At 46.0% G+C, this 18554-nt stretch overlaps 1 protein-coding gene across 3 annotated transcripts in view; it reads right to left on the bottom strand.

Moving 5' to 3' along the window:
* The window catches only part of Ift54 (intraflagellar transport 54), a 42682-nt gene that overhangs the window by 9841 nt on the left and 14287 nt on the right, over positions 1-18554 (bottom strand). Inside the window, exons 8-16 of one of the 3 annotated variants that reach the window (XM_048441875.3) lie at positions 16601-16702; positions 15192-15287; positions 10099-10161; positions 7958-7978; positions 6651-6735; positions 6166-6249; positions 5263-5386; positions 4977-5013; positions 2982-3058 (exon numbers count right to left, since the gene is read on the bottom strand). In XM_048441875.3, the coding sequence (XP_048297832.3) occupies positions 2982-3058; positions 4977-5013; positions 5263-5386; positions 6166-6249; positions 6651-6735; positions 7958-7978; positions 10099-10161; positions 15192-15287; positions 16601-16702 (689 nt within the window). The remainder of the gene's footprint in view (positions 1-2981; positions 3059-4976; positions 5014-5262; positions 5387-6165; positions 6250-6650; positions 6736-7957; positions 7979-10098; positions 10162-15191; positions 15288-16600; positions 16703-18554) is intronic. The other 2 variants (XM_048441877.3, XM_048441879.3) reach the window with 2 other exon arrangements.

Below are 18554 nucleotides of genomic sequence, written 5' to 3'. Positions count from 1 at the left end.
CACAGTGCTAGAGTACAGGTTTGTGTGGGATTCATACTCCAGTCCTCCTGTTTGCACAGCAAGGCCTTTTAACCACTGAGCCATCTCCTAGCCCCTGGTTTACTTAATAAATAAACAAGACAAGACAAACAAACAAACGACAGGCGGCTAGAGAAGCACTAGGAAACTAAATACTCAAGGGTATCTAAAGGAAAAAAGGAAGGGGTAATGGCATGACAACAGAGGCATTTGCCAAACTGAAGCTGGTCAGCTCCAGGGTCCAGGGTGGATGAAGACAGCCCTGCTAAGCAGAGGAGACCTGGAACTGCAGGCAAATCCCTGAAGTCGGAGAGGCATACTTCAGAACAGGCTGGCATGCACAGATGGAGTAAACAGCTCCCCAGCAAATGTCACGGAAGAAACAGCTGGAGGACCCCATTTCTCATCTCCCTTTGAGCAAAGCTTCCTGACATAAATGCTCACATGGGAGACCACCTAAGCCCACCTAGGCAGCTCTCTCCCCTGACCCTGTACCTGTCAAGGCTTTGGCCTAAAAACTGTGCCCAAGCTTCACTAAGGGTAATGGAATCTGACTGTAGTTAACTAAACCAACAGAGGCCAAAATATTCTCTAGTGTTCTTTGTGACAGTTAGGAACCCAACTGCCAACAAGCATGCCAAAGTGCAGGACATGCCTTTTCCTTCATCTTTTTTTGCAGGCTGGAATGCAGTTCTGGAGGCTTGAGTTGGGGCAGCCATCTTATCCCATGCCTAACTGCGGTTAGGCATGTAGAAAGATGACTAGGCCATTGCCAGCTGGATTTCAGCCTCCAGACTTTGACATATCAAATAAAATTCTCCTGACCTCACTGAATTTATGGTTACTTCAAAATTAAAAAGAACTATAAAAATGTAAACAACTATTAAAGAAATTGACTCAGTAAATAAAAAAGTTTTGAGAGAATAAAAGATGAAAAGATTGAGATTTCAATGCTCAGAAAACAGCAAGAAAAGGGACTAGCAAGAGACACAGTGGTGGCCAGGACAGAGCAGGTGCAAACAGTGGGCAGAACAGCAATGGGAGGGCGGGGGCCTTGAGAAGGACATGCAGGGAAAGGGGAGCAAGCCGAGGTCTGCAATGGAATCATTTCAGCATGAAGGAGACAGGCAGCAAGCAGACAGTGGAGTTCTCCCAGGGGCTTTGCTGAGAGAGGTGGTGATGTCATCTGGCAGATTCACCCTCAGGAACAGGCAGAGACGCACAAGTACACAGAGATGCTAACAGCAAAGAGAAAAGTGCAGAGCCGGGCACAGTGGTACAAGTTTGAAGCTAGCCTGGTCTACACAGCAAGTTCTAGCCAGCTAGAGTCACACGGCAAGACATCAAACAGACAACCAAGCAGTCATATAAAAACACAAGAACAAAATAAAGGACTGCCGAGTATGGTTTGCATTTGGAATGCTGTAAAGTAGTAAAAAGTAAATGAACCAGAATGTAAAAACACAGACAAACCGCTTTTTCTCTTCTTTTCTGACATGCTAAGGATTGGGTCCAGACCCACCAACATGGTAAGTAAGTGCTTTGCCATGGTGTTGAGACTAGAAAGCAAGTGGCGGAAAGGCACCAACTATGGGACCATTTATGTGCCATTTTTCAATGCAGAGTTATTACACATTGCATAGAATGCACATCTAAAGCCTGTTTCAGCACACAGGAGGTGAGAAGCAGCAAATTCAGACAGGGAGATGCTGCATCTGCAGACTGAGTGTGGGCCGTGGGCGACTGATGGGCACCGAGGTGCTCCGACTGCATTTGCAGTGCTCTTGAGTCGGTTACAGGGACAGACATAACAATACACAAATACCAACATCAACATAAGGAATGAGTACATGAAAACCAAACAAGTAAACAGAGGCAGGCAAGAGCAGTAATTCCAGCAGAGGCTGAGGGGAGAGAATCATGAGTTTAAGGCCAGTCTGAGTTCCACAGCAAGACCCTGTCTAAATGAACAAATGGATGAATGAGACTAACACAATTTGAATCTAAATTACCAGACTTTTGCTGGATTTTGTTGTTGTTGTTTGTGTTTGTTTGTTTAAGACAAGGTCTCACTGTGTAGACCTGGCTGGCCTGGAACTCAGCCTGTAGACCAATCTGGCCTTAAACTCAGAGATCTGCCTGCTTCTGCCTCCTGAGTGCTGAGGCTAAAAGGTATGTGACCCACACCTGGCTAAATGACCAGACTTTCCATGGAACCAAATGAAGTCAGCCTCACTACAAGGGCCACGTAAACCAGCCCAAGACTCAGTAAGGGCAGAGACAACACGGGAAACAGGGGCGAGGGGAGGAGAATAGCTGGAATGACCTTGCCAGACAGAAAGTACAATGCTTAAAGAAGGGAGGAACACGATGGTATCCAGATGTACATCCGAGTGTGAAGGATAGTTATCACTATCACTAGTTGGTTCCGCACAGGTCAGGGAACCAGATCACCACACACAGTACCGAGTCCGGACTGAACAGACATTTGAGGGGGAAGCAGATGCTTCAGGCACAAGAAAGAGTAACATGACTACCTTACAGCAGGTAGAACTGATATAGGAAATAAGACCATGATGACTGACAGCAGGTAGGACTGATATAAAATACAGCATGCTAGGTGCAGAGAAGAGCTCAAGTCTGTACCACAACAGAGAACTTTTAAAACAATTTAAACAATGAAAAATAGGACTTCTTTAGCACAAAGTTAGGTAAGTAACAGACTGGAAGGATTATATATATGGAGACTCAAGGCTTGATCCCAAGATGTATGTCACACAACAGGCAGGAGAGTCCACAGCAGCACCCACAGACAGAGCAGAGCCCCACGCTCTCTAAACGTCAGCTGTGGGGGGAGGGGGAAGGGCATTTAAGCACAAGAACAAGATCACTGATTTCACATCTGTTCAACACCGTGATATCTAAAGGAGTTTTCAAATGTCCAGGTCGGCCTTGCTCCTTACCTTCTCGCCAGGCTTGGAAGACGGCTGCAGTTTCTCATAATCCTTCTTCGTTTCCAAGATCTTTTTCACAAGCCCACCTGTTAAAAATCAGAAGTTTTCAGTCTAAGCTTATTCCCCTAAGAAGCAACTTATTATGCTTAGGTCTCACTGGAAGATGGACAAAAGGCTGAATTCTCATCCTTTCTCTTTCCATATCAAAATGCCTTCCTATTGTGCACCAAGAGAGAAAGAACACAGTGCCACCTGCTGCTGGCAGAGGCTAGTCACAAAGTGTCACAGAGAGGAGTTTTAGAAATAGAATTTTTTCTTCTTCCACAAGCTAAGAAGAAATGTGGATTTACACCCCAAATGTAACTACCCACTGCAAACAGAACAGCTCTAATGGCTCCTCCAAGCTGCTGTTTCTTTTATATTAGGCAAGAAGACTAAAGTCATTTTAGAATTCTCCATGGTGTAAATAGCTGAGGAAAAAATCATTCCCCTAGAAATACTGCTTTACTGTGCTATGTGGGCTGCAGGGGGCGGTGTCATCAGCAGTGTGACTGAGCTGCACACCCTGTGAACCACAACGACCAGTGTGGCATAGGCCACCACGGGGCAACCCTGGCACAGATGCTATGGAGGTGACAGCCACTTTCTGGTTGAACTGAAGACCTATTTCACCGAAGAAAACTGGCCACGCTCTGATGGTTAGGAAGCTCACCAGCCCCAGGAGAGAATTCTTCCCCTTCTGCTAACTGGACAGAGCATCAAACTGCCCTTTAAATTTGTATCTCCACCCACAGTCAGCCCTCAGACCTCATCAGGGAAATCTCTACCCACAATCAGCCCTCCGACCTCATCTGGGAAGTCTCTACCCACAATCAGCCCTCAGACTTCATCAGCGAAGCTTCTTTATGCAGTGGATGGTGGCTAATGCACAAACTCACAACTGATTAAAATACATTTCATGAAATTCTCAAACAATTAATAAAATATTATACTTAAAAGTGTTTTGGGGTGTTCTGTTTTGTTTTTTGCCAGGCAGTGACAGTGCACACCTTTAATCCCAGCACTTGGGAGGCAGAGGCAAGTGGATCTCTTTAAGTTCAAGGTCAGACTGGTCTACAAAGCAAGTTATTGGATACCCATGGCTGTTACACAGAGAAATATTGTCTCAAAATAAATATAAACAAAAAAGCATATTTTTTTACCCAAATATGCTTCAATGAGACTGAGCTGATGAATTATGACATAGTCACACGGTATATAACACACCACTAGGAAGAGAGGCCAAAAACCATGCCTCTGTGCTGGAACAAAAGCCAGCAGACTATCAAGTTCATACACACACACACACACACACACACACACACACACACACACACTTTTTTAAAATGGAAATATTACTCATATTTTTACCTGCACCTATAGGGAGAGTACAGGAAGAAAGAACAAGATCTAAGGTCTTACACCTCAGTGGTGGGAGGGGCGGTGTACACTTATAATCTCAGTGTTCACGAGGCAGAGGCAGAGGATGGTCAAGTGGTCCCCACAGTCAGTTCCAGGCCAGCCAGAGCCACACAAGGGGACCTTGCCCCAAACAACAACAGCAAAAAACAAACAACAAACTTCTGCTTCTTAATGCATTTAGCTGTATACATTTAACCTTAAAGCCATGGGAATATTTTATACAAATAGAAAATGAAACTGAGTTGGGTATGGTATCACATGCTTATAATTCCAGCACTTAGGAGGCTGAAGCAGGAGGATGGAGAGTTCCAGGCAGCCTGAGTTACATAGGAAACTGGATTCTCAAGGAAATTTATGTGTGTTATGTGTGTATACAGGCATTAATTTCTTGGGCAGAAAAAACATGACTGAATTGTGACCAGAGCCCATACTAATCTCAGGTCCCGTGGTTTCCTCTAGGTCGGCATGGTAGCAGCAACAGTGCCCACCCTAGAACACAGCTAGGCACAGGATGGCCACTTGCATCTCTGTGAGAGCACTCACCGTGCTTCTCCTCATCCTCCAGGTCCCCTGCCTGCACCTGAGCAGAAAAGGAGAAAGATCAGGTGTGCTGAGCTTCAAAGTCATTAAACAAACAAACAAACAAATGTAAACCAGGGGGAAAAAAAACTAAAGAAATTAGACAGCTTACTTAAAAAAAAAATTAGGGGAAAAAAACTGTATCTACTACAAGATAGTTTCTAACTACTGAAGTAGTTTCTTACTACTGAAAGCTAAAGTCCTAATTTCTAACTATATTTACTAAAACAGGACCCTCTGGTGAACTAACCATTTCAATTTCTGACATCTCTGCAAGCTGAGGGGCGGCCTCCACCACAAACTGCTCATCATCCTCGTTGTCAGAATTCTGTGAGTCGATGATCACATTGGAGACAGTCTTACCACTTCCTGACCTAAGCAGGACGAGAGTCAATTACATTAGAATCGGCCCATCAGCCACCAGCTGTCATCAGCCCCAGGCATCTGGAAACATCAAGTTGCCCGAAAGAAGTTGGATTGCCATTGCCCCAACAGGTGAAGGGAAATCTCAGGAAACAGTGGGGACAGAGAGAACGCCACCTTTCACCACCCCAAAGCCTCCAGCTTCCCAGATCTGTAGGCCACTCCACCCCTCAACCCCGGCCTTCTATCCCAGCCTTGCTGGTCCTTCTGCTCCACAAAGGCTCTTGGGCCTTCTTGTTCTCTGACATTGGCTCTAAGATAGACGTAAGATAACACGGGTGGCCCTTCAGGCCACACTGACCAAGGACTTCTCTTCACAGGGCAGCTTCTCTAGGCCCAGCCATTACCTTTCTGGCATGTTCAGCTTTGGGAAACCCTTTTGTTTCTAACTTTTGTGCAATTAAGCCTTCAACTCTTCTTTCTTTTTATGCTTTGAAAGTCTTCTATCTAGAGGTCAGACAAACACAACCCAGCAAGGGCCCATGCGTTCTGAGGTATCACAAACATGAACACACACATTTCTCTCTTTTGCCAGTCTGGAATGCATGCTGCTCTGTGGTTTAAGGCAATGACCTAACCCCACCTTTCCTGTAAAGCAAGTGTTCCCAGCGATACCTCCTACAACCCCGCCCCGTCTCTCAGCACAGGCCCAAGACCCCTGCATCCCAGGGCCCACACACTAGAGAACATGCACCAAGTTCTCTAAAACCTCGCAGCCCGGCAGCCTCACCTGTCTCCTACCAGGGTCTCAGTGCTCTCTTGTCGTTTGACCCTGGGAGGTGCTGGTCGTGCACTCCCAGGCCGAGGTATTCTTCTAAGTAAGTATTGGAAGGAAAAAATAAGACATGAAACACACAATCATCTCACAGTGGACAAAACCTCAGTTAACATTAGTACTCATTCCAACGCCACTGTCAGCATGACAGCCAAACATACTCTGCAGAGGACTATGAACCGCTAGTTAACACAGCACAGCTGCCATCCATCAGCGCATGACAGCCGTTCGCCATTACTAGGGTCCTCTCCAAACTGCTACTGTGTTCCAAACATGGTCATGTAACCCAGACACAAGAAAACTGTACAAGTAGTTTTCGTTTCCTGTGTACAGATAACTATGACATCACACAAGTGCTGGATGCAACAGAAGCTATGGCAGGAAGCACCACAGCTTGTCCTAGGAGTGGTCACATTTTCAAGCACTGGGGAAGGACACACCTGAGATTGGAGGAAAGTTCACTGGGGACTTCTGCATTCTCTGACACTTCGGGCTTATCTTGGCCAGTAGGTCCAGCTTCTCCTTCTGAACAGGTGACAATCCAATCAGCAATTCAAAAAAAAATCAACAATAACAAAAAAAAATTACTCAAATATAAATACCAACTAATTCAAATATAAATATTTGAAAAGGCATCAATCAAATTACTGAAAATTTCAATGAACTCTTCATTTGTCACTGGTGAAGTTAAAATAGAAGGGGTCTGACATCTAAATGCAGACATCTGGGGCATGGGCATACACAAGCTTGTCGATGCAAACTGGCCAACTAATCAAAGAATAAAACTCAAGGGACGGATGGATCCAGTCAACAGCTTAACACCAGGAAAGAATCAGCACACCTAGACAGATAGTCAATCGCTCAGCCAATCACAGTCCACTCACACGCTTATCCTTATCCTAATATCTAATTAACCACAGAGTAATGACAGACAAAGTCACACATATGGGGGGCCCTAGAAGCATGTGAGGCTCAGTTGTAAAAGACACAGTCACCAAGTGCCTTGCATTTTATTGCCCTGGTCTGCATTTCTAAATTATCTATAGTAGCTGCTATATTCTTTTCATAGTCAGTAAATAGTTTTGTTTTTGTTTACGAGACAAAGTCTTACCATGTAGTCCCAAAGGGCTTGGTTCTCTCTCTATAGACTAGGGTGGCCTTAAACTCATAGAGCTCTACCTGCCTCTGCATCCTGAGTGTTGAGATTAAAAGCGTGCAGGACCACTTGGCTAAAACTCAGTTTTTTCATTTTAATAAAAAGATTAAGCCCACAAGTTACAAGTCCAAACCACTAGGACAATGAAATTTATTCTATCATTCAAAGTAAAAGAAATTTATACTTTAGAAAAAAGTAAAGGTAAGTTAGAATTTGAACATTAGAAATAAACTTCATACTCTGAAAAGAACCCTGAAATGTGGCCTTTTCAAGATTAAAATACATGAACACACGGAGGCAGGTGAATCTCTGTGAATTTGAGGCCAGCCTGGTCTTCAGAGCAAGTTCCAGGCCAGCCAAGGATACATAGAGAAACCCTGTCTCGAATAACCAATCAAACAAACAAAAAACAAAACAAAAAAATGTATAACCCAATATAAGACTGGAACTTAAAACACAACAAATTAACATAAATTCATATGGTATATTTCCTTATTATTTCACTGGTACATTTTTTAAGCACAGAAATAAGAGCCCATGTTGACATCTGCACACACGCGACAACACCAAATGCATCAGAACCGCTCTCACCTGCGTCACTGGGAGAGTCACCTAGAAGAGAAGAGCATCAGAAAATTAGCCTTCGTGTAAGGGAAGCACAGCACAGTGAATCACTGAGCAGTCAGAGGAAATGCACTTCCAATAACTGGGAACCTGCTAGGGACAGGGTCTTCTGGGCGCTTCTCTAGCATTTTTTCACCACCGGTCTGCTGTGGTCAAAAGAACCACAACACTGCACATTAAACAAGACTGTGGCTGGGCAGTGGTGGTGCACAGTTTTAATCCCAGCACTCAGAAGGCAGAGGCAGGCGGATCTCTGAGTTCAGGGTCAGCCTGGTTTGCAGAATGAGTTCCAGGATAGCCAAGGCTACACAGAGAAACCCTGTCTTGAAAAATCAAAAGAAAAAAACAGATAGGAAAGAAAGAACCAGACTGTGAAGAAACTATGCCACAGAACTAAGTGAGGCAAATCCTGAAGTCACAAAGCCATGAGAAACAAGCTGCTATGACAGCTCAGGGCCAGCAGGACCAGCAGCCCAGCCCTCCCTAATGAACTAACTCGACCAGCTTCCTGCAGCCTAGACTGCACCTTCACCCAGGGTCCTCTCTCTTCAAGTGTTACGCTCTGGGCACAAACACGGCCCATTAAGTCTAGGGTACCACAGAGTTAACTCAAACCAAAGCTGTGGGCTGGAGATACGGAGGGTGGCAGAGCTTGCCAAACATCTATACATCCCTGTGTTCCAATCCCAGAACCACCAGACAACAGAACTGAAGGCACATAATCCTTGTGTCACATCCGGGAACATGTTTACACAAGGCCGACACGGTGAGGGCTGGGGCACCACGGATGGGGAAAGCAATACACATTCACATGTGCCCTTCTCCACACAAGAACAGTCCTGTCCTCAAAGGCACAAGGTGAGGACCCTCATGTGGGCACAGGGGTGATGGCCCCTGGAATCTGACCTGGACAGGACAGCTCATGAGCGCTACAGCAGAGCTCCTAGACAAAGTAATCTTAGGGAGACAAGAGGTCTTGGGGCCACAGAAAGGGGAGATGACCTAGGATCTTTACTCTGTGGCCCCAGGAGACCCCAGTGTCACAGCACAGAGTGGGAAGTGGTCAGGGACTAGACAGTAGGGACTCCTGACAGAGGACAGTATGAAACAGCAGTGGGGACCCAGAACAGGCAACAGACATGCAGGACTCCACTGAACCCAGAAGCAGGCACATGGACCCTCAGGTCCTAAGGTGCCCACAGACCCAGCGCCTCCTGCAGGCTGCGCTGTGCTCTGCTTACCTCTGCCCCGCTCTCCAAGCCTAAATCAACACAGGGCCTTTGAAATCACCATAAATATCACCGTCTCCCACCGCTCCACACCAAAGCCTAACCTCCCTAACAAGGCCACCTGAAGTCGGGAAGAACCTGGCTGCGCCCTCTCCTCTCCTAGGCCCACTTGTTTCTTTGCATACTTCTGCTACACCAGGCCAGCCAACACAGCACTTTCTGTCGGGAAGGCTGGTAGGGTCTCCTGTTTCCCAGGTCACCTCAGGTCCTCCCCCACTCTCCTTCCATCACCTCCTGTGCAGTGTTTCCCCCACATTCGCAGCCTCATCTCAGTTCCTGCACCAATGCCAGGACAAGTGGCCCCTGTGGCCCTACTCTCTCTCCCATGCATTTCCTGCCTTGGTCCTGACATATATTTGCTCTCAGACAAATATTCTCTATTTAACATAGCTGGCAACCACTGTCCCCCCACCATGGCAGCCCCGGCACAAGCCCAGCCTGCTGGAGGTCCCCAACCTTTAAGAACAAACCGAGGGCTATTCCCCTGCGGTCCTCTGAAGGGTGCATCTGGAGACTGCAGGAACCACAGAAGAGGACCAAGCAGCAGCCACAGTCTTGGGTCTAAAGTCCTCTGAACAGGAGCGGCCTGCAGAGCTCTGACCAGTGGCCCTGGAGCCTGTTTTAGAGACCATTCATGACACTGTCAGTGTCATACATGCCACCACTTCACACTGGGCCCATAAAAGTCCTGCTTGTGCTACCAAGCAATGACCTTGTTTTATGGGGAAGACAGGCATGTCTCCCTTGCCACATCAGGGTATACTCAGCCTATGTCGCTTACTCTCCTCCCACCAAGAGCTGTGAAGGGGTCGTTCTTACCTTTCTGTTTTACTGTTGGCTCTGGCTCAGCGCTCTCCCGCCACAGACTAGCTGAGTTATCATCTGAAATACTAGTTCAGTTAGTATTGGCTCTGAGATCCTGACATAAAGAGTTCAAAGCTGGGCACAAAACTGCGCCCTTCAGGGCTAGAGACTAACAGCCTGCCAAGCACTTGCATATCTGTGTTTTCACAACTATCACATGCCAAGGATGACAAGGGTGGTTTCTAAGAACATGCGGCTCTGGGATGTGAGCGTGGCCTGGACCTCAGGTTAGCTGGGATCAGGGAACGCCCCACCCAAGAGGACTGGCCCTTCCTCCCACCCTAGAACCACTTATACCGGCTCCTACAAGCCAGGCCTGAGAGCCAAGCTTCATGCAGCCAGCACATCAGGAAAGAAAGAGCAAATGTGTTGTGGTACACATCCCTCAATACATTAAAGAGTCCCAAATACTGTCAGTTGATCACTAATGTTCAAGTCTTAAAATGGAAAAAGGTCATAGTATGGAGTAAATACTTCCCATAGTAAAAACAAAAGGGTGAGAGAGGGGCTCAGAGAGCAGACTGTGCATGGACGCGGGCACAACTCTGAAACTGACTCAACTCAAGGGCCCTTGAGAAAAGTCTGCTTCCTAAAATCCAACTGTGTAACTTCTTAAAACTATTCAATCTGGGCGGATCTCTGTGAATTTGAGACCAGCCTGGTCTACAAGAGCTAGTTCCAGGATAGGTTCCAAAGCTACAGAAAAACCCTGTCTTGAAAAACCAAAAAAAAAAAAAAAAAAAACACCTACCCTAATAGTCTGAATGAAGTGACCAAGAACTACAAACGTTCCATAGAGCACAGCCAAGGAGTGAGCATGAGATTCTAAGACCTAAGAGCAAGCAAGCTCAGCAGCTGCAGACTGCCAGCTGCACCAGCCCCACTCAGGCCGAGCTGCCTCACTGCCCTGGTAAGTGCCAGCATTTCTGGTCTACAAAACCCAGCATCACAGTGAAAAGTGCAAATACACCACTGTCTGTGGGTCTGTGGGAAGCCACAGCACTGGGGCTCTGTTCTGTCTGTCTGCCTGCCAATAAACTAATCAAATCTAGTTTATTGCTTTTGGGGGTGATGGTGGTGGGATCCAAGCCTGGCCTCACCTGGTATGTTCTAGACCAGCATCCTCAGCATCCTACCTCTCAGCTCAGACACTTCTAGAATCTTACCCTTCTCAAGCTCCACTGGTTTTGTTTTGTTGGGTTTTGTTTCTTTGCTTTTACTGTTTTTGGAGCGAGGTTATTTTGCTTTGTTTTTAAGACACAAGTTTGCTTGATGTAGCCCACATTGCCCCTGAACTCAACATGCAGCCAGGGTTGGTCTTGAACTCCAGATCCTCCTGCCTCCCCCACCAAGTGATGGGATTATAAGCAGGCACCACTATGCTCAGCTTCCACTGGTCCTCTTTAGCTTTTTAAATTGTATTTATTATTTGGGTGAGAGATGTAACCCATGGGTGTGGGCAAGCACATGGCAGGCAGAGGCGACCTTCTGGAGTCAGTTCTTTCCACTGGTCCTGAGGACTCAGCTCCAGGCAGGATTATAGCCGCACTCTCCCGGTGTTCTGAACAGTCTTTACTACCGCCATGTTGTGTTAGTGGTTTTGCACAGGTGTTAGCTAACACACAGGGCTGCTGTTAAATCTGATTGCATAACCGCATTTTCAAACAGTGGAAAATAATTTTAAAAAAAATTACAACACAGCTTGGATTTTAAATGATCATCAGAAAATAATTTTGTTCAAAGTTGTTATGTCAGAGAATGTCTTTTTTGTTGTGCTGGATTTGGGAGCTGCATCCTGAAGTGTTTACAGAAAATTATCAAGATGTTTCTGTTGTACATTGTAATTGTGCCTAAAATTCCACAGCTAAGGAAAAGCAAGCATAAAGGGTTTAAACTTCACTAGGCACTGGGTGAGCTGCACTGCTGTACTTTGCTGTATTTTTAATAATAGCAATGAAACAAAATGAGTGAGGTAAAATAAACCTTAATGCACCAGAAAAGCCAGGAAGTGTGCGACTGGAGACCAGCAAACATGGTGCAGGCTCGCACTACAGCAAGCATGCAGGAGGCAGGTGCACATGGGTAGACTCCTGTGAGCGCAACACACCTGAAGAAGTGGAATGGGAACAAAACCCACCCACTCCCTTCTGGCAAGCCACAGTAGAACTGTCATGTGCAAGGACTGGCCAGCCAGCAGCTGGCGGCTTTCTTTGAAAACACAGACAAGCATGTTGGCACACCTGCCATTTCAGCTCCTGCAGGCAGAAGCAGAAGGATCTTGAGTCCCCAGCCAGCCTGGGCCAGGTTTCTCTTTGAACTAGGAATAAAAGTCTGTCACAGGGAAAGGATCCTTCAGCTGACATCAGGACACTGGATCTGGAAATCATATTCATGCAAGGCACTGGAGAATCCATAGCTGCTGGTAAATTCTCAATTCCAAAAGAACTGTGCTGGAAGACAGTGCTAGTGACTGTGATGGCAACCAGGCAGGTGGCACAGAGCTAGTTCCTGGCTTATGTAGCAGCAGGACTCAATGGCAGACAGGCTGGGGAAGAGATGCCTGGGGTACTTCCACACCAGGACTCTGTTGGGACCATTGCTATCTAAATCCACAGTATCAACCCTACCACCCACTGGCAGCATAGGAGCCACACCCTGACCACCCCACTAGGGGGCAGTGTGAGAGTAACACGCTCACCTAGCAGGGGGCATCAGGTTTCACTCTAAGCTACTGAACTCTCAACCGTACAGTTTGCACTTCTTAAGGACAGAACTTAGGTTTTCACACATGTAGATAAAGATTCATAACTGTTCAATATAAGCCTAAGAATGGTTTCGATTTATTTTAACTCAACGGTCCCACTGAGCTGTCAGTCTTCAATAGATTACATCTCACTCTGAGAGCAGCTTTCTCCAGACCCAAAGCAATGAGGAACACAAAGGCTCAAGAACATGGCTCAGGGAACCACCTGACAGCTTGCTCCGGGCCAGGGGGATAAGCAGAAGAGGTGGGAGTCATCCACTAGTCTTGGGTGAGGAGTTCAACAGGCAAAGATGCCCTCCCGGCTCTCACCTTCGCATCCACCTTCGCATTGACAGATGGGAAAAGCTCTTTACAAAATAAACATTATTACAAGATGGGGCTACAGTGTCAGAAAGAACACTGACTGCCCCAGTTCAGAGTCTTGTATCTGACCAACCAAGACTGACAGCCTGGAGAAGCCACAGACGACTTTCCCATGGCATCTTCTCACCAATAAGGAAACAGAATGGTCCAAACATCCCTCTCAAAGACGTGAGTTCCAGGAGAACCCCATGCACAGATAAGCCTGCCACCATTCATGTTTTCAGAATGGCACTGTTTGCTGTGCAGCATGCAAGCCTGAGCCTGGACACCTAGAACCTACATAAAAAGCCAGGGAGGATGAAACATTCCCATAATCCCAGCACCAGGGACATGGAGACAGGCCAATACCAGGAGCCTCCTGGCCAACCAGTCTGAAAGAAATTAAGACCCTGTTTCAAAAACAAGGAATAAAGGGGCTGGAGAGATGGTTCAACAGTTAAGAGCACTGGCTGTTCTCCCAGAGGACTGGGGTTCAATTCCCAGCACCCACATGGCTGCTCACAGCTATCTGTGACTTCAGTTCCAGGGGATCCAACACCCTCACACAGACACACATGTAGGCAAAACACCAATACACACAAAAGTAAAAATAAATCAAAAAAAGAGGAAAAAGGCAGCAGGAGATATTCAAATGTGGACCTCTTCCCCCCCACAAGCACACATGTGCACGTATACAGACAATACACACAAAAGAAAAACAAACTGTACAAAATCTGGTAGGTATAAGGCAGGTTAAACCCAGAAAAATGTTATCTTCTCCTAAAATCAAAATTGGTGTTGAGAGCAATTCAAGGATTCTGTTTCTAAAGATTCTAGTTCTAAACAATGTGCGTTAGAGCTACAGGAAACTAGAGTGCCTGGCAGTGAGTGTGACCTTGCACACTTCTGTTCCTCTCCAGCTTTAACTGTAATGACTATCACAATGCATGCAGACATGCTCTTTAAGGCCTCAAAGAATTTATACATTTAGAGTGTGGTGTGTGCATGTGTATCTGTGTGGGCCACAGCACACATGTGGAGGTCAAAGGATGACCTGTGGGGGCCAGTTCTCTCCATGTGGGTTTCAGGGATCAAATTTGGGTTGCCAGGAATGGCTGAAGGCATCTTTACCTGCTGAGCCAGCTCACTAACCCACCTGTTAAAGCCTTAATAGTAGAGAACTGTGAATGAAACAAAGTAGAGCCGGTGGGATATAAACTGTAACTCCTCTATGGAGCCATCACATTATCTCACTGAACTTCAGCATCAAGATGGGCAAGAGCAGGGTGGTGGTGGCACTCAGGAGGTAGAGGTAGGTGGATCTCTGAATCTGAGGCCAGCCTGGTCTATAAGAGGGAATTACAGGAAAGCCAGGGCTACATAAAGAAACCCTGTCTTAAAAAACAAAACAAAAAGATGAGCAAAATGTCTTGACTTACACCTTACATGCTATGCACATACATCATGCCTGTCAAATGCATGTATTAACATGTACATGTAATATACAGAAAGGCATGTAGCTAAGTGTAAGTGTAACACACATCTGTAATCCCAGCATCTAAGATAGGAAGATCACTATGAGTTTGAGACCATCCTGGGCTATAGAATGAGATGCTGTCTCAAAAGAAGGGAAAAATTTGGGGTGGGGGTGGGGGCTTAAAGATTTACTGCATGCTTGCTTAAAAAAATTATCATGTAACTTAGCAAATTAAATAAAACTGAAAGGTAAGTCATATCTGATCCTCAGTACATAGGAGGAAACTATGATGAGCAATAAAGTGCTTAGAATAAAAATAATCCATAGCTACACTGACACGTAAATATTTTGTATCAAAATCATAAAGAATTTAGACTGAAGGACGGTCTCTCTTAACAGCGCTATCAACATGGAACTGTTTTGTATCAAAACCAGGAGTCAAACTGAAGGGTGCATTTCTCTTACCTATTTCTGAAGCTGTCGCTTTCTGATCTGGTTCGTCATTTAGTCCCGACACTATGGAGTCTAAAATCTTAGCTGAAATATTATCCTCTTTCCTTCCTAACATAAAACAGTTAACAGCAGATTAAAATGCTGAGAGTCGTTTGTATTTGGGCTGCTTTAGTTAGGGTTTACAGGGCCTACTACCAAGGTCACCAATGGACTGCATCCAGTGTTCAACTCTCACCTGGCCCAGGCACCCCTTAGGAGACTAATGTCCTCTCCAATGCCCTTCCTTTGGCATTCAGGATACCCTCGCCAACCTTTCCTCTGTTTCATCTTCCAATCTGAGTCTTGGCAGGCTCTCTGCTCCTCCCTGCATCTGGGCTCAGGACCACCTAAAGCCACACTGTGCCCATCACTGCAGACTAAGAGCATGCCTCTGTAGTCTCCTCCTGTTTCTGACTCCCTCACCACGCTCTAACTGACTCACAGTCTGTGCACGCACACATGCACACCTCTGCTTGCTTCAGACATTGCAAACTTGATTGTCCCAGAGTTCTTGGCACTGCCATCTAACCCACCAACCAGCACCAAGTCTCCCAGGTGGGTCTTCCCTTTGAGTCCTTTCTTCTCTAACTCGTGGCATCCAATCCATCATGTGTACTGCCGAATCCCTAACTCCTATCTGCTCCCACCATGGCTCTGGGGATGAGCCGCCATCATTTCATCATACACCACCATCTCTCAATGCTACAAACTCTCAATGTTTTCTGGCCTCCACTCCCACCCTGCAGAGCCAAGTCTCATCTCTACCCTGTATAAAATCCACCAAGGCCTTTTGCACACACCTGAAGCCCCTACAGTCAAGAGGACAGTTTCTCTGGGCCCTGCCAGCTGATGTGGGCCCTTCTCCAACCACTGCCCCTCTCTCCACTCTAGTCTACTGCTGGGCTTCTGCCACGCATGCATGTAAGCCTGCAGCAGTTCACAGTCTCTCCTCGGGGCCTGCTACAAGGCAGTTCTGAGCTGATGCCCCAGCTCCCTGAGGCTCTTCTTGCCTGAGTCCCTCACTGCTGCTTCTCTTGGACTCATCTTCTTTCCCTTACACAGGTTTGCATTCCAGCAGGCTCTTTATACTTTAGATTCTGCCCAGGAAAGAAAGGAAGGTTCAAATGGGCAACTTCAGTCCATGGCTGACATAAAGCTGGATGTGGCAGCGCACTGTGGCAGCCTGGCAGAGCCCACAGTTCTTCCCCATCTACGGTAACCTGGGGAAACACTCTGGAGATGAGGCCTGATATCAAACAGGAGCAGGCACTGAGTGGCCACCCACTGTGGTCAGAAATCACTCAGAACAAAGGACCAGACACTGACTAGTTCCACTCACAGACACTCCCTCCCCAGCTTCACTACTGCTCGAATGATCTTACCTAGCTGCTTCGTGCTATGGTCCTTCTTAGCTTTATGGTAGGAAGCGTTATGTTCTTTCTCAGGGGAAAGGCTATGTTCACTGGCTCTAGAGTCCCTTCTTCCTGACATGAAATTGCACAATAGAAATAAGTGTTAAACTTACAAATGCTGCAGTTACCAAGCAAAGGAACTAAGATGAATTCAGTAAGTTCTAAATACATAGATATATGAATATATGTATATATGTATGTATGTATATACACATACATATATATTTTGAACTGTTTCTGAATAAGTAAAAGTGCCATATTCTCATATGTCTCTTAAGTGCTACAGTGATTCCAGAATAGCCTAAAAGTCTATTCATTCCTGAATCCCTAGTTCTTTATAGGATACAAGGCTCACCCTGTGAACCAAACACCCAAGCCCTGTGTCCTGGGCAACTTTGAGTCAGGACATTTGCTCAAATGATGACCCACTCAAGAAAGGCAGAATGTCTGGTGTGGTGCCAGCCTTGCTGAGGGAAGGGCCTCTGGTGAGTCAGTGCCTGGTCAGTGAGGCTGAGCAGCTAAAAACCAACCAAGCTGCTACCAGCTCAGTGAAGCTCACAGTCAGAATTCTTGCAAGTCCCTGATGGTAAATTCTCTGAGTATTTACCAGAGTAGGGTGAGGAAAAGGAAAAGAGAGACAGTGTCACTAAGCATTGACAAAGGAATAAGTATTAGAAGAGAGAGTGTGGAATGCACACCTGTAATGCTCGCTCTCGGGAGGCTGAGGCAGCAAAGTGCAAAGTGAGCTGGGCTGCAAAGTGTGTTTGAGGCTGGATACATAGCAAGACCCTGTCTCAAACAAAACCACCAAGAAAAACCAAGATGAGAAAGAAAACAGGGCTCCCAATATAAAATTAAAACAATACAAGGTATCACCAATTGCCTCAAATGAAAGACTCTCCAGCACCACACACAGCCAGGACTTTCCAAACTGTGGAAACACAGCTAACACACGTCTACCTACTTCCTGGCCGCAGGGTAAGCATACGTGATAGGGTGATTTAAATTCATTTATCTGGAAGAAATTTAACTGAAGAAAAAAACAAAATAAAACACCCCAGGCATGGTGGTACACACCTTTAATCCCAGCAGTCTGGGAGGCCGAGGCAGAGGAATCTCTGAGTTCAAGGCCAGCCAGGGCTATATAGTGAGACTTTGTCTCAAAACAATTTTTTTTAATTTGTAAAGATACATCAAAACAGTACAATTTAAATAAAACTTCTTTTAAAAGAGCAACAGCAAAAGGCAGTTAGTAAGAGAAGACATGTCCCAGAGACCAGGGAGGGGCAGTTCACCAGGATGCCATCCTGAACAATCCAGAGCATCAGCTTACATTGTCAGTTACAATGAGGAATGTATTTAAAAGACTAAATAGTAAAATAGTAAAAATGTCTGATAAAACCAATCTTTATGTCTCTAGACACATTACCAAGAACTGCAAGAAGCTAAAATATTAAGCGCTCAGAAAGTCAGAAACCAAGCCAAGGGAAAAAGAACTAAAAAACCAGAAGAGACCATTTAAACATTGTAGACATCCTAACAAGGAGTGTGTGCCAATGACCACCCCCACTGGACTGTGGAGGAGTCAGGTCACTGACGTAGTTGCACCAGAGCCACCAAAAAGTTACCACCACGGGAAAATGCAGTCTCACTAGGAATTATGTTCCCACATTTACCTGAAACATCTGGAAAGCTTTGAAGCACTGGAAAGGGATGAAGGAAGTGTCTGTCCATGGAGTCCTGTGGCTAAGGCCTAACATCACCCTTGCCCTTATACCAGCAACTGTCCCTGTGGGCTTCTGCCACAGATGGCACACATAGGAAAAGGCTTTTTAGCATAAAATGTCACCACAGCATGACAAACTAGGCAAGGCATCACTACTGAGTGAAAAACCCCAACCACCATACTCCTATCACTTATGAT

The sequence above is a fragment of the Myodes glareolus genome, chromosome 1 (genome assembly GCF_982192425.1).
Source record: "Myodes glareolus chromosome 1, mMyoGla1.1, whole genome shotgun sequence".
NCBI lineage: Eukaryota > Metazoa > Chordata > Mammalia > Rodentia > Cricetidae > Myodes > Myodes glareolus.
This window is presented reverse-complemented; position numbering and strand designations above follow the sequence as displayed.